The following is a 17,140-nucleotide window of genomic DNA, read 5'->3' as shown; positions in this document are numbered from 1 at the left end:
TATCAGGAGGGGGAAATCTGGCTATAGCTCCTGCAGAGAGGTGGAATCCACCTTTCCAATATGTATGCTTCTAGCTTAGGAACAGCATCTAGCAGATAGGGGCAAATGACAGGTATGTGGCAAGAAAAAAGATGCCTCAAAGTTTTGGGTATGAAGAACAGTATAGAAGATCAAGAGATGCCTGTTAGTGCAGATCTCTGGGGACATTTCTCATTCGGGACCAATACCATGGCATCAAATTCCATTTATTGTAACATTTAGATTGAGGCAAGGATTTCCCTCCTTCTCTGGCTTATTGGAGAATGAAAAGTTTTCTTGCAGGTTCTTGATCTGTCTCTGACGTGAGTATTTGTGCCATTTAATTTTTTTTCTCTCCTATTCTCAATTTTCCCCTTTATATTAGGTATAACCAGCCTAGAAAGAAACTTAAGACACTTGTTTGTCTGCAGCCCACCCAATTGTAATATATAGGATTCATCTAGTTACACATGTACTCTCTAAGACATGGACTAAAAATTAAAATGTCCACAGAGGGTGGGTGGCAGTTAGTACTGTAAGTACTTGATAATTTTTGGCAAGTGAGTCATTGATGCCAGATCTGATATTTCAAAACAAATCTAAATATGAATTATTTGTGGGTGGTGTGTGTGTTGGGGTTTGTGTGTGTGCATATGAAAGAGAGAGAGAGAGAGAGAGAGAGAGAGAGAGAGAGATCTCCTGATTTATAAATGTTGGAAAATAATTTAAAAATTTTAACAATATTACATGAATCTAACAAAACAGATCTGTGGGATCAATGTCTCACAGTCAGTTTTTTCAAAATTTCTGCTATAAGATAATATAGAGGAGTAGAATTTGTACCCAGAGAAGAGAGTCCATAACGTGGCTCATCTCTCTGCTTCAGATGGGTGGAACAGAAGGTTGGGCTATTGGAGAGACCACCTTGCAGGTGCCTGGCTAGAGCTTGTCAGCCATGGCTATGGATACCTTGACATCTGCCTCAGTGGAGAGGACAAACATATATATGATTGCTACCATATATTAAATGATAAAATCAGAAAGTGCAGGATTTTTTCAGCTCTGAATCATCAGTACATACGATGAGTCTCATACACTAACTATTAAATGCTCAGTTAGTCTCTCTTTTACTGGAAATTCTGAGTAAACTTTAGTCACATTTTGATTGTAAATTTGCTGTGTGAGTAAATTATGAACAAATTTTTAAATAATGAACATAATGAACAAATTATTCCTCCCCGATTTCCCCATGTCAATGGGGAGGACTATAATGATACCTACCTTAGGGTGGTTCTGAGGATGAAATGACATAAAATATGTCTATATCCTCAGTGAATTTTAAATTATCAAATAGATACAAAAGTCAAAATATTAGTAGTGTGTCTCTGTATGTCTGATGTACAAAGAGAGGAACGTTTCTATTTCTCAAAACAACGCTAATTTTCAGGTACAATCTTTCCTTCCAAACTTCATATCTCAGAAAATGGTACTATCACCTTTCCCCAGTCTGACACCTAAACATTATACCTTGGAGATCCAAGATGGAGGGCTAGAGGGAGGCTGCATTCTGTGTCATTCCTGGACCTGGGATTCAAGTATTGGGAATACTGTTTCTCTGCAAGTTTTTAGAGGACCCCCGATAGCTGCTCCCACACAGTAATCACAGCCACCATGCCTCACAGTACCCCAAACCTCAGTGTCAGCACAGGACTTCAGGTGCCCGAGTAGGACCACAAGCATCAGCACCTGTGCAGGAATCCCAGCCACCGCTCCCACACAGGACAGCTGGCTGCTGCGCACACGCAGGTCCTCTGGCCGCGACTCCCATGTGGACCTCCATCTACCAACATGGGGCTCTCCCAGTTGCCTCCATCTTGGAACACTGCAACTACTGCCCCATAGTCACCTACCCATGGTAGCCTGTATCTGGGGACACCACACAGGGTATGGAGACAGCTGCTAGCCACAGAGCTGCATCTCTGAACACGTCGCCCAATACCACCCTGGGCCCCACCCAACCCGACACCCCATCACTGAAAGCAGTTGCCTCCAACTTGGGACTCTGGCCAGCTTCAGACACCAGCTGGGGCTTAGAAGCAATATTAAGGTCCACAACTCCCCCATCTCCCTGGCAGCCACTAAACTGACACTGTGTTTGCAGCTATGTGGCTCTCAGTAGCTCATAAAACCTGGTCCTGAACTGCTCAATACAAAACAGCTCTTTGCGACAGGTGTGCAGCCCCCAGAGCACAGCCCACAAGACCTCCAGAGAGAAATGTACCTGATTGGGAAGTAAAAGGGAAGGGAGTGAGTGAGATTTAGTTTAGAGACTAAATTAGAGACCAGGAATTGTGAGGTCTATAGGCAATACAAGGAGATAAAACTAGGAACCCACATCAAACATTCAGACCCCAAAGGAGATCCTTGGGGTACATTCTCCCATAGGGGACCAGCAAGTGCTATACCCCACCTCCAGGAGCTCCACCCCCAAGACCAACCCTTCCACCCTAATAACCTTCACCAGCCTGAGGGTGAACATACCAACAAACAACAGACAATCCCACCTATTGGATGAGAAGGGAAGCAGGAAGGATACTGATCTCCAACAAAAACAATCCTTGTATCTTCCTTAGAGATTTTTTTCTTTCTCTTTTCACTCTATCTCTTCTCCCACCCTCACATCCCCAACATTTGTGAAACTAGGTACTTTTCATGAATTAGGTTATTGAGGACTGGGATGTCTAAATAGTATATTGCAGTTGTGTTGTATATTCTTTTATCTCCTATTTTTACATTTTTTAATATTACTTAGTATTCATATTTGTTTTTTGCACCATCACTATTGTCTTCCCACTTAATTGTCTCCCCCAAATCACTTTCTCTCATCTCCTGCTACTAACCAGTTTTTTTTTTAGATTCCTCTTTCACGCTTCCTAATATCTAATAACTCTATATCCTCACCTCCTACCTCCTTAACATCTCATCCTACACCTCACCCCTGGTTCTCTCTTTGTCTTCCATAAGAAATGGTTGACCCTTCTGCAAACCTACTGTTTATATTTTAAATAATAATTAAACTCACCATTTCTGTCTATTGTGACAAAACCATAAATGTCTTAATAGCAGCTATTTGGTTTAAGGCTGTATATTGTTTGTATTGGGATCTGTTAATATGGTTCTCCCCCTTAAAAGAGAGGTATTGGAACCCTGCAGGAACACTATAAGCCTATAGGGTAAAAAATTGTAACACTTCAGATCTGCAGTGCTAAAACGGAAGACACAGGAATAACATGAAAAAACAAGGGAAGAAAGTGCCCCTCCAAAACCAAGATATTACATTAATAGAATCCATGGCCAGCACAGCAGAAGAAATGACAGAAAAGGCATTCACGATGTACATAATCAAAATGTTCTGTGAATTAAAAGATGATATAAGAGAACAAATGCAGGCAGCAAAATATCATTTTGATAAAGAGCTACATAAGCAAATACAGAAAGCATAAGATCATTTCAATAAGGAGATAGAGGTTCTGAAAAAAGAAAAAAAATAGAAATCCTTGAAATGAAAGAAACAATAAACCAGATTAAAAACTCAATAGAAAGTCTCACCAACAGATTAAATCACTTGGAAGACAGGACCTCAGACAATGAAGACAAAGTATATAACCTTGAAAAGAATATTGACCATACAGTGAAGAAGGTAAGAAACCATGAACAGAACATTCAAGAATTATGGGATAACATAAAAAGACCCAATTTAAGAATTATTGAAATAGAGGAAGGCATAGAGTTACAAACCAAAGGAATGAACAATCTACTTAATGAAATAATATCAAAAAATTTTCCAAACATGAAGAATAAATTGGAAAATCAAATACAATAGGCTAACAGGACACCAAATGTACAAAATCACAACAGATCCATACCAAGACATATTATAATGAAAATGCCTAGCATACAGAATAAGGAGAGAACATTAAAAGCCACAGAGAAATGAATCAGATTACATATGTGGGAAACCAATTAGGATATCAGCAGATTTTTCAATCCAGACCCTGAAAGCTAGTAGATCCTGGAACAACATATACCAAGCTCTGAAAGAAAATGGATACCAACCAAGAATCCTATATCAGCAAAATTAAGCTTTAGATTTGATGATAAAATAAAAATCTTCTATGATAAACAAAAGTTAAAAGAATTTGCAACTAGAAAGCCTGCACTATAGAGCATCCTTGGCACAATATTCCATGAGGAGGAAATGAAAAACAACAATGAAAATCAGCAAAGGGAGGTATTACCCTAAAGGAAAAACTAATCAAAGGAGAAACAAGGTCAAGTTAAATACCAAAAACAAACAAAAATGACCTGGAATACAAATCAAGTCTCAGTAATAACCCCAAATGTTAATGGCCTAAACTCACCAATCAGAAGACATAGATTGGCAGATTGGATTTAAAAATGGGCCCAAACTCTGGGGTTGTGGCTCAGTGGTAGAGTACTTGCCTCGCACACGTGAGGCCCTGGATTCAAACCTCAGCACCACGTAAAAATAAATAAACAATAGAGGTCCATTGATAACTAAAACAAATAAATAAATAAGAAATCTTTTTAAAAAATAATAAAATAAAACTGGGCCCAACAATATGCTGCCTTCAAGAGACTCATCTCATAGGAAACAACATTCATAGACTGAAGGTGAAGGTTTGGGAAAAAACATACCACTCACATGGACTGCGGAAGCAAGCATGGGTTTCCATCTTCATATCAAATAAAGTAGACCAGACCAAAGTTGATGAAAATGGATAAAGAAAGACATTTCATACTGCTTAAGGGAAACATAAATCAACAAGACATAACAATTATAAATATTCCCAAAACAATGGAGCATCTACGTTCATCAAACTCTTCCCAAGTTCAAGAGTCAAATAGACCACCACACAATAATTATGGGTGACTTTAACACATCTCTTTCACCACTGGATAGATCTTCCAAAGAAAACTATAGAACTTAATAATACAATCAATAACTTGACTTAACAGACATGTATAGAATATTTACCCATCAACAAGTGAATACACTTTCTTCTCAGCCACACATGGATCCTTCTCTAAAATAGACCATACGTTATGCCAAAAAGCAACTCTGAGCAAATATAAAAAGTAGAGATATTACCCTGCCTTCTATCATACCATAATGGAATAAGATTAGGAATCAACAATAGAATAAAAAACAGAAGATACTCCAACATCTGGAGACTAAATAATATGCTATTGAATGAACAATGAGTTGCAGAAGACATCAAGGAGGAGATTAAAAAATTCTTAGAGGTAAATGAGAACAATGATACAACATATTAAAATCTCTAGGAAACTATGAAGGCTGTACTAAGAGGAAAGTTTATTGCATGGAGCTCATTCTTTAAAAGAAGAAAAGGTCAACAAATAAATGACTTAACATTACATCTCAAAGCCCTAGAAAAAGAAGAACAAATCAACCCTCAAAGCAGTAGAATACAGGAAATAATCAAAATCAGAGCTGAAATCAATGAAATTGAAACAAAAGAAACAATTGAAAAAATTAACAAAACAGAAAGATGGTTCTTTGACAAAACAAATTAATTTGATAAACCCTTAGCCATGCTAATAAAAAGAAGAAGAGAGAATACTCAAATTACTACCATCTGTGATGAAAAGGAAATATTATGATGCACACTACAGAAATACAGAAGATAATTAGAGATTATTTTGAAAGTTTATACTCCAATAAAATAGAAAATATTGAAGGCATTGACAAATTTCTAGAGTCACATGATTTGTTCAAACTGAATCAGGATGATATGCACAAGTTAAACAGATCAATTTTAAGCAATGAAATAGAAGATGCCATCAGGATCCTACTAACCAAGAAAAGCTTAAGACAGATGGATACTCAGCTGAGTTCTACAAAACCTTCAAAGAAGAACTAATACCAATACTACTCAAATTATTTCATAAAATAGAAAAAGAGGGAACACTTCCAAACTCATTCTATGAGGCCAATATCATCACCCTGATTCCAAAACCAAGCAATGACATATTAATAAAAGAAAACTTTTGATTGACCAATATCTCTAATCAACATAGATGCAAAAATTCTGGCAAATCAAATGCAAAAGCATATCAAAAAGATAATGTACCACAATCAAGTGGGGTTTATTCCAGGGATGCAAGGTTGGTTCAACATATGAAAATCAATAAACATAATTCACAAGAATCATATGATCATCTCAATAGATGCAGGAAAAGCATGTGAAAAAATAAAACACCCCTACAAGTTCAAAATACTAGAAAAACTAGGGATAACAGGAACATATCTCAACATTGTAAATCTATCTATGCTAAGCCCCAGGCCAACATCATTCTAAATGGAGAAAATTTGAAAATATTCCCTCCAAGAACTGGAACAAGACAGGGATACCCTTTTTCACCACTTCTATTTAATATAGTTTTTGAAACATTAGCAAGAGTGATTAGACAGATGAAAGAATTAAAGGGATATGGAAAAGAACTGAAACTATCACTAATTGCTGATGACATGATTCTATATCTAGGGGATCCAAAAAAATTCCACCAGAAAACTTCTAGAACTAATAAATGAATTCAGCAAAGCAGCAGGATACTAAATCAACATCCATAAATCAAAGGTATTTCTGTACATCAGTGACAAATCCTGTGAAAGAGAAACTAGAAAAACCACCCCATTTACAATAGCCTCAAAAAAAATTGGGGAATTGACTTAACAAAAGAGGTAAAATACCTCTACAAGGAAAACTACAGAACACTAAATAAAGAAATTAAAGAAGACATTAGAAGATAAAAAGTTTTCCTTTGTTCTTGGATAAGCAGAATTAATATTGTCAAGATGACCATACTATCAAAAGCACTATACAGATTCAATGCAATCCCAATCAAAATCCCAATGACATTCCTTATAGAAATAGAAAAAGCAGTCATGAAATTCATCTGGAAAAATAAGAGACCCAGATTAGCCAAGGCAATCCTTAGCAAGAAGAGTGAAGCAGGTGGCATCATTATACCAGACCTTAAACTATACTACAGAGCAACAGTAACAAAAATGGAATGTTACTGACACCAAAATTGACTTGTAGACCAATGGTACAGAATGGAGGACACAGAGACAAACCCTCATAAATACAGTTATCTCAAATTAGATAAAGGCGCCAAAAACATATACTGGAGAAAAGATAGCCTTTTCAACAAATGGTGCTGGGAAAACTAGAAATCCAAATGCAGCAAAATGAAATTAAGCCTCTATTGCTCACCATGCAAAAAACTCAACTCAAAGTGGATCAAGGACCTAGGAATTAAACCAGAGACCCTGTGCGTAATAGAAGAAAAAATTAGGTCCAAATATTCGTCATGTTGGATTAGGCCCTGACTTCCTTAATAAGACTCCTATAGCCCTAGAAATAAAATTAAGAATCAATAAATGGGATGGATTCAAACTGAAAGGCTTCTTCTCAGCAAAAGAAACAATCAGTGAGATGAATAGAGAGCCTACAGAATGAGAGCAATTTTTTACCACAGGCACATCAGAGAGAGCACTAATCTCTAGGATATATAAAAACTCAAAAATATTAACACCAAAAAACCCAATCAATAAATGGGACAAGGAACTGAACAGACACTTCTCAGAAGATGATATATAATCAATCAACAAATATATAAAAAGATGTTCAACATCTCTAGCAATTAGAGAAATGTAAATCAAAACTACTCTAAGATTTCATCTCACCTCAGTGAGAATGGCAGCTATTAAGAATAAAAACAACAATAAGTTTTGGTGAGGATATAGGGAAGAAGGCATACTACTAATACAGTGCTGGTGGAATTGCAAATTGGTGCAACCATTATAAAAAGCAGTATGGAGATTCCTTGGAAAATTTGGAATGGAACCACCATTTGACCCAGCTATCCCACTACTCATTTATACCCAAGTGACTTAAAAACTGCATTCTACAATGATGCAGCCACAACAATGTCTATAGCAGCACAATTCACAATAGCTAAATTGTGGAACCAACATTGATGCCCTTCAACAGATGAATGTATAAAGGAAATGTGGTATATATACAGAATAGAATATTACTCAGCATTTAAAAAAATAAAATCATGGCATTTGAAGGTAAATGGAGTTGGAGAATATTATGCTAAATGAAGTAAGCCAATCCCCAAAAAACAAATGCCAAATGATTTCTCTGATATGTGAATGCTGATTCATAATGGGAATGCGGGGGTGGGGATGGGAGGAATGGAGGAACTTTAGATAGGGCAAAGGGGAGAAAAGGGAAAAGACGGGGTATGGTATTAGGAAAGATGATGGAATGACATTGACATCATTACCCTAAGTATATGTATGAAGACATGAATGTTGTGACTTTGTGTACAACCAGAGACATGAAAAATTGTGCTCTATATGTGTACTATGAATTGAAATGCATTCTGCTGTCATGTATAGCATATTAGAATAAATATATAAATTTAAAAAAAATTATACCTCAAAACCACATTGTGTGTCTATCTAGCATTCTCTATTTCCATTGTCACAGTACTAGACCAAACCTCCATAAAGATTCCCAACTTATTTTCTTTTGTCAAATTGTTCATTCTGTTCTCCATAGAGAAGCGTCAGTGATTTTTTTAAAAATTATTTTTATACCTTTATTTTATTTATTTATTTTTATGTGGTGCTGAGGATCAAACCCAGCGCCTTGCATGCTAGGCAAGTGTACTGCTAAGCCATAACCCCAGCCAAACTACAGTGATTTTTTTTTTTAAACAACATAATGTGGACCGTGTCACTCCAATACTCACAGCATTCTAGAGAATTCATTTTCCTTTCAAGATACACTTCAAACACTTCAAGATCTGCTAAAATGTGCCTTTATCTACCAGGCCACCTCCCTAACCTCATCTTACTCTCTGCTTATGTTTTATGCTCAGTCCTATTACATGACTTCTTATATGTTATTCCCTTCCCCTGTAAGACTCATCTCTGTCATCCTTTTGGGTCTTCAGATCCAAATTCAAATGCTACTTCCTTTCAAAGCCACACAATTTAAGTTTCCTGGACTGATTGTCTCTGAAAAAATATGCTTAGTATCCTATTAGAATCTGGTGGGAAATGTAATCCTAATCACTTAGAAGCTGTTCCAGACCACCGAGTCACCAAGATTTTAGTTCTTACAAGGGCAGGGGATGCTCAAGCAGTGAAGTCAGGGTTTGAAAACACTGCTAGCCCAGGAGACATGACTTATGGTTTGCAAAGTGGCCTGAGTAGAGGGGCAAGATAGCAGTTGTAGGCGTATTAAGATTCTACCACCGACTTTTCTTTTCCACTGATCTCATTAGTGCTATAACCACAAACCCAAAGGGGCCACAGGACTTCGTGGATCTGGTTTTAAACCTAGTCTCTTACTTATTAGCTTTGGGTCAAAGGAAAACTACTTAACTCCAGTTTCATTAGTTTTAAATAAAGATAAGTGCTATATTGGAAGGACACATGGATTAAATAAGAATTTTAAATATCTTGATGAATAATATATAGAATATATAGGTTTTGTTATGACTTGTCTAGCATGTCTTTTATTTTCTAATTGTCTCTATTCTTTTCAATTTAGGAAAAAAGTCTATGTTCATTGTCTACTTATGTAGGTCTAATGGAAATGACCCACTCCTCAGCAACCTGGGCCAAAAATACTCTCATATACTTGTGGCCACAGTAATTGATTCAGATAATATCAGGTAGCCTAATTAGAAGGGATTCTAGGACATTTGTTAGAGGTTTTGAAGAAAATATGAGCCTTTTTCTTGACTTACTAGACTATAGGATGTTATCTTAGCACTACTGGTGGCAATTTCTCCCATCTTGTGGGATAACCAGTCTATAAATGAAGCCAGCGTGGGTAAAAGCAGAGCTCAAAATGGAAAAGGACTGTCCTGATAACGTCATTTTAGGTAGAGTCTTTTCATAGTAAAACCAGACTGAGCCCAAACATTTTCTTTTTCTTTTTTTCTCCTGAAAGTACTTTCGGTTGGTTTTGGTCACTTTCATTTGAAGGATCTCTTACTTTACGAAAGGCATCCAACAAATGTAAACTACCATTTTATTTACCAACATTATCATCTTGGGACTTTCTGTGTCAGAGACTGGAAGGAGACAAAAAAGAAAGGGGCATAAAGGAAAAATGATATATGGGAAAAAGGAAGATTTAGAAGTCAGCTTCAGTGCTTTGGAAGAAACGGAGAGGCCTGGTGAAAGGCTGTTACAGAGGAGCCAATATGCAAAGAACCATTGGCAATGTGACACCATCTATATGACAATTCATGGAACCCTAAGCTTTTAACTATCATTTCTTTTTCCGATTTTCTATTAAATTACTTTTACAAGAAAAAACTTCCTCAGGCTGATTTAAAATAACACAAACAAAAAATAATAAAATAACACCCTAAAATAACAATTAAAATTCCAATAACTATAACAGACCAGGCATAAATTTTCAGCCTTTCTTGCAAGACTGAAAGTCCAATGCAGGCTCAGTAGAGAGGGAGTGCACATACTTTTCGGAAAGATGATCAGTTGTATTTAAATACTCCAAGAGACAATCAGGAGACAGTCAAGGACAGAGTACAGTTTTTAAGTGAACACATTTCTACATTGCATAATTAACAAACTTTTTTTTCCTGCAGATCTAAAATATCTCATTCTATTTCCAGTAAACTGCCACACTGTCAAAAGGATATTTCTTCCCATGGTACTAATGAGTCATCTGTAATTTTAAGGACATGAGAACAGAGGAATTTTCTGTAATAAAGAGCAAGTGAAGAATTTGAATGTATAGGCACATGGTGCATCAACCCGAGCTGTGAACAGAAACTGAAATACATCCCATAAAAGGGGGAAAAGATGTGTTCACAAGCAAAATGTGCCTATTACACAGCTAAAGTAAACAAACAAATAAACAAAAAACCCAACCTGGAATCATGTTCTGAAGGTCACTTGTTCAGGGCAGATGAATTACATAAAATTCTGTGACTTTATTATGATAGCATTTTTTTTTCTTAGTTCTTACCTGGGACTTCTGAACGCTCAAAATATCTGAGAGTCTGTAAAACACTTAATGCTCCCTGCATCAGGAATGTTCATGAGATGGTTACTACTATTTCTTCAGTTATTATTATAATACCACTGATCATGGTTTCAACTGTTCTAACAATTTTAGTAGAATATTTGAATATTATATAATTTGTACATTTGAAACTGGGGCATAGAGGATAAAAATATGTGGGCATATGTCAATGAAAAATACACCAGCAGCAGTGATGTTTCCATACGCTCATGGACATTGTCTTTGTAAAAGATCACAGTGAACTTTAGTGTGTTATGTCATTTACATTCACATAAAGTCCCTGCATGTATGACATTGCACTTAGACCCAAACTATAAAGATTGGATTCTGAAACCATTTTTTACAGTCAATGCTATTGCTAGAATGTTAGCTCCTTCTAAAACTCATGTTGAAATGTAATTGCCATTGTTGTGGTATTAAGAGGTGGGACCTTTCAGAGATGATTAGATCATAAAGGCTGCACCTGCATGGGTAGGATTGATGCCACTGTAAAGGGTGAATTCAGGCCACACTTGCTCTCCTTTGTCTTACACTTACTGCCTTTCATACCCAGGTGCTAGTCCCTCAATCTTGGGCTTCTCAGTCTCCAGAACTGTGAGCTACTAACTTTCTGCTCATTTTAAATTGCCCAAACTCAGGTATTATGTTATAGTAGCACAAAGGGACTAAAATGGTCATCTTGATTTATTTATTCTATATGTTACTAAGAAAGAAACCAGATGCTTGATACGTTATCAAATGACACATTAACTGTAGTATTAAGAGTTTGACTTGGGGAAGCCACTGGCCTAACTGATGTTTGCATATTTCACCTCAGTTTGCAAAACAGATTTATATCCCTAATATCATCAATCATGGGAAATCTCACCCCAAGAAACATTTTACTTACTGATTTTTCCACCATTTGACCCTTCAGCTGCACCAAAAGTACTGTGTGTGCACTATACTGTTTTAATGAAGAACACATTACCAATCTCAGATAAAGTCTCTAAATAAAATCAGTTATCAAATATTAAAAGAAATGTTACTTTTAAAAGTTTGAAATTTTGTTAAGCTACTCCAAGTTTAATCAGAGAAAATTCACTGAGAATTGAGGAAGACTATTCCTCAATACTGAAATAATCCACTTATAAAAGAAAAATTAAAAACTTCCTGTAAACTGCCTGTGTACTAGAAAATAGTACACAAGCAGTTTACAGGAAGTTTTAAAACATAAAAATGTAAAAGAAGGAAATGTCAGATGCATAGGTAAATCATGAGCATAAACCACGCCATGTTGGTTTTTAAGGATTTCAGCCCTGCAAAAAAATTGTGTTCGTTTTGGTGCTAAATGACTTACATTTGAAGATTTGCCTGATGTCAGCTCAATGTGAAAGCAAGAGATGTACCTTACCTTGGGGAAAACTCCTTCCTGATAACAATATTTCTCTTATCAAGTTGTTCTGCTTACACACTGTGATTTGTTCCAAAATGTCAGGATATTTTTTCTTCCTCAAACAATATGCATTTGAAGATAAGTATGCACAATATTAATGGCAAGTTTAGATGGGAGCCTACCAAAGTTTGGTTAACAGTTCATTTCCTCAGAGATGGTCTTTTATCCTCAATTTAAAGAACTTTAGGTATTTTGAAAGGGTTTGCATTATTTTGTTTTTCTTTATGTCCTTTGTTATATATAATTCACTATGGACTTATTGTTTTCAAGAGCGGGGGAATTCCCCACAAGACAAGAGGTTTTATCAGTCTGAAAGCTCTTTTATTTAAAAGAAAAGATTGATTGGATGGTCTGGTTTCCACATAGAGACTTAGTACCTTTTCAACATGAATAAGTTTGGTTCCTCTCAAAGCACTCATTTATATTTTTACAAAAAAAGACAAAGCGTAGGAGTTGGGAATACTAGATTTTACCCCTGTGTGATGAAGGGGTGGACACGTTTGGCTTTAATAATTTTTAAATGGTGTTTGCCACCAGAGAACGGGAACTGGATGTCTGAGGGTAGCTACAGGCCTGCTGTGGTTGTAGTTAAGTAACCCATCACAAGAACAGCCTCTGAGGAGACTGGATATACCCAATGACTATAAGATGAATAATATCTACATGCTGTGAATGGATTTCTGAGTGGGAAACATCAAAGTCTACTTAAATATTAAAGAATTTTAAATGCAATGTTAAATAACTGGATTATCTGCAGTTTCACATTCCTTATACAAATAAAACCCTCACAGTTTGTTTAATTTGAGCTTTGGTTTTTCAGATATCAAATTAAGGTAATTTTCAAAGAACTGATTTGATGACGAACTGCAAATTCTCTCATAATTTCAATGGCAATCACGAGATAGATAATCTCTCTTATAAACTAAGGTTTGACAATACAGTGTTAAAAAGCAAAATTAAATAAAAGAAAATGAAATCCATGGAAAAGGATTCTTTGTCTCTGCCATAAATTGGGTTAATAAGTTTTTGAAAAAGAAAAGTATGTTACACTTAATGTGACTATACCCTGAAGAGTTTAAAAAAATGTAAACATGGAAAGAGTCATCTTCTTGGTTATGATTTTGCCTCTGTAGCTTTAGAAGTCAATTAGAAGTGATTAACAAACCATCTTGAATTCACATAGTAAAATTGCCAAACTTTGTGTGTGCATTCAACAAACATTAACTACGAATAAAACTGTGGTAGCAATAAAAAATCCCTAAAAATTCTGGGGCTATTTTAAGGCCCCTGTCCAATTAAATCTTTTATTTGTTTAGTCACATTTATTTTCTAACCTTTCACCCAGAGTTCCCAAATGTATGGTTTGGTAAAAAGATAATAAAATGTAGCAAATTAACCAAAGTCATATATTAAACTAAAAATCCATATAGTAACCTTGTTTTTGATTTTCTTTCTGTGATTCCTTTTTGGTTTGGTGAAATCATGTTGGTAATAAAAGATTAGGTGCTTAATATCAGGTATTCATTTCAAGCATGGATACAGAAAACTTATACATTAAAATATCATTTATAAACGGTTCTTCAGAATTTTACATTTTTGCTAATTTTTACCAATGTCAAAACATTTCTACCAAAATATCAACTAATTTTAAAGTTGCAGTTGATGTAGTTATTTTCCATGTGGAAAAGTTTCTTCAGGAAATTGATCAATGTATTGCTTTTAATGATACAGAAATTAGAAAATCAACAATATTGAATTTTCTTTCATGACAAATTAATACTAATATTTTCTTAAGTTTTTGTAACTCATGATGATTTCCAGATTTCCAAGTGCAGAAAGTACATAAATTGCATAGTAAATGTAATTTCTGGGGAAAATAACTCATTAGCTTAGCTGCCTACAACTAACATTTATTTTTAGGTAACTGTCATAGTGCATTTGGGACAGCTTCATATGTTATAATTGATTTACTTCTCATGTATATGCATAAAACACCCACAAATGTGTCTTATTTCTAAATAGAAGGATAATTAAGACTGTGCTAATTTAGTATGGCATTGCTACAATGGTCCAACATATGCAGTAGGCAATTAGCAGCAAAATATGCCTGACAAAAAACACTCACTTTCTTATTGATATAGTAGGGGTCCAGGTCCTCCAGAGGTTCTGACACCATCTCTGGAGGAATGTCTCCGTAAATAAATGGAAGGTTCTTTCCAGCTTCCAAGTCACTGTTTGGCTTTGGGCCATTTTCATCATCATCTTTTTTGTCTGGTTTGGGATTCTTAGCCTTTTCTTCTGCAATGCGTCTTTCAATAGCCGCAAGAGATTCTCTGGTGAAGAAGTTGAAGCTGTCAGGTCCTGGTGGTACAAGCACTGTTTGCTCCATCTTGTCATCCTGCACATTTTAATTACCATTTACTCTGCAGTTGAAATCCCTAAGAAAAAAACAGAGATATATTAGGGAGAAGATTAAGAGCTGTTAATATTTATAATACTTGTCATGAAATATGACCTTGAGGATTTAGCTTTTTGTTTTTCCTCAAATTGAAAAGTAATTGCTTAATAAAAATTCTTAACAAATGTGTTTCCTGTATAGCATTCTGTTCAGCATCCTATGTTTATGAACTCTTGTGCTTTACTGATACAGGAGCTAGGCCACATCAAAAATTTGTTCAAATATAGTTTAACCAAAATACATTAGGTTAATTGCCAATACTTCACTAATGGGATGTTCACCCTGAAACCCACCCAGAAGACAGAGATGGTGCACTTACAGACACAAAAGATAGTATAGTCATGTCAACTAGGATAAAGTGGAAAGGAGCTATCTCTAAGAAGACATAATATGCAATCCCTTAGGCCTGACAAGTCACTCCTGGCCATGCAGGTCAGAGTAGGTTGCTGCAGTCAGCCTTAATGGCCAATCAAATAGTCACTGGTGTCCTAAGTGGTCCTTCATCTGCTCTGAGATTTGAGATGACTAGAGCTGTGACCTACTCACTTCATTAAACATGATAAGGTTGGCTGACCTGAACACAGGTGGGAAAAAAGTCTAAGGTTAGACAAATGTCATTTATGTGACTGATTAAGAATGAGAGAAAAAGTAGGTTGGGGAATTATAGATTGGGTCTGGGATGGGAGAAGATAGTTGTAGGTATAGGATACAGCAGAAATCTCCTATTGTAAGAAACACAAAAGATTCAAGATCAGATAGTGCCATAAACTCAATAGGAACTGAAATGTTTTTCTTCACTAAAGCAATAATGATATTCTTGCTGATTCTATAGTCCAATAGTGCTAAACGTATTAAAAAGACCTGAGGCAAAACTCACAGCTCCATCTAGCAGAGTCAGACCTGATTTGATGCCAGAGGACAAATCCCAGATGTATTGTTTTAAGGCATATTTAATATAAGCTCAAATTTCACAGATATTACTGTGCCAAAACTTCCCAGAGCTCAGGCTCAAATTTTATTTGGATACCACATTAACTCATTGAGCTCAGCAAGCTATCATACAGTTAAATTATAGCTTTGCTGTATACAAACTGCAGTAATAAAATTTTGGGTATAATTATTTTGTGAGGAGTCCTCTAGGGACTTCAAATTTCACTGAAGGAGGTTACCATTGCTATGAGGTTACTGGCCATATTTTTCACTGAATGCTCAAAAAGAAGGAAGGACCTAAGTCTAAAGTTCTATTCTCATACTCTTAGGTAAACTTTTCAGAGTCTGTTATAGTCTACAATTAGCTTTGGGCCTGGAAGAATAGGCTGCCTATAGAACAAAGGAAAAGGAATGATTTTTCTAAAAATGCTAGCTCCTCCATAAGGTACCAGGATAATACTGGCATTTATTTATTTGGAAAACAAAGTTTAGGGATAACAAATATGATAAATTTTCTCATAAAGAAATTATTCTGATATACATATATCAGAATATATATAGATTCTTATTTTAACTAGATTTTGATAGAAGATATATATGTGTGTGTATATATTATATATATATATATATGTTATATATTATATATATATATATATATATATATATATATATATATATATATATATATGATATAGATTTGGAACATTTGAAAGAAAATATAGTACAAAGTCTCCTTCCACCTTGTTCCTTTATCTGTCTCTCATATATTCTCTCCAGGTATGTAATATGTATTCGCTGGCATATGATTATATGTATATTCCTATGTATTCTATTAAAACACTTATACAAATAGCAACGTAATATACAGCTGTCTTCACCTTATATTTTCACTTAATAATAAACAAAAGAATTCATTCCATCTGAGTTTTTATATATTTCACTCATTTCTATTATAAGCTATGTAATTTTCCATTGCATGCATATGCTATAATATACTGAACCAGCTCCCCAATTACAGGTATTCAGGTTGTTTCTAATCTTTCTGTTTGTTTGTTTAGTTGTTGAGGGATCATTATTTTATTTATTCATTTGTATATGGTGCTTAGAATC

General features: G+C 35.4%; 1 protein-coding gene across 3 annotated transcripts in view; it reads right to left on the bottom strand.

Annotated features, from left to right (window-relative positions):
• Scn1a (sodium voltage-gated channel alpha subunit 1) overlaps positions 1–15,031 on the bottom strand; it is an 85,947-nt gene extending 70,916 nt beyond the window's left edge. For all 3 annotated transcript variants that reach the window (XM_027946016.3, XM_027946017.3, XM_027946018.3), the window contains exon 1: positions 14,768–15,031. In XM_027946016.3, the coding sequence (XP_027801817.1) occupies positions 14,768–15,031 (264 nt within the window). The remainder of the gene's footprint in view (positions 1–14,767) is intronic.
• Between the last annotated feature and the right edge of the window lie 2,109 nt (positions 15,032–17,140).

The sequence above is a fragment of the Marmota flaviventris genome, chromosome 11 (genome assembly GCF_047511675.1).
Source record: "Marmota flaviventris isolate mMarFla1 chromosome 11, mMarFla1.hap1, whole genome shotgun sequence".
In the NCBI taxonomy this organism is placed as follows: domain Eukaryota; kingdom Metazoa; phylum Chordata; class Mammalia; order Rodentia; family Sciuridae; genus Marmota; species Marmota flaviventris.
Note: the sequence above shows the minus strand (reverse complement) of the source record. Positions and strands in the feature narration are given on the sequence as shown.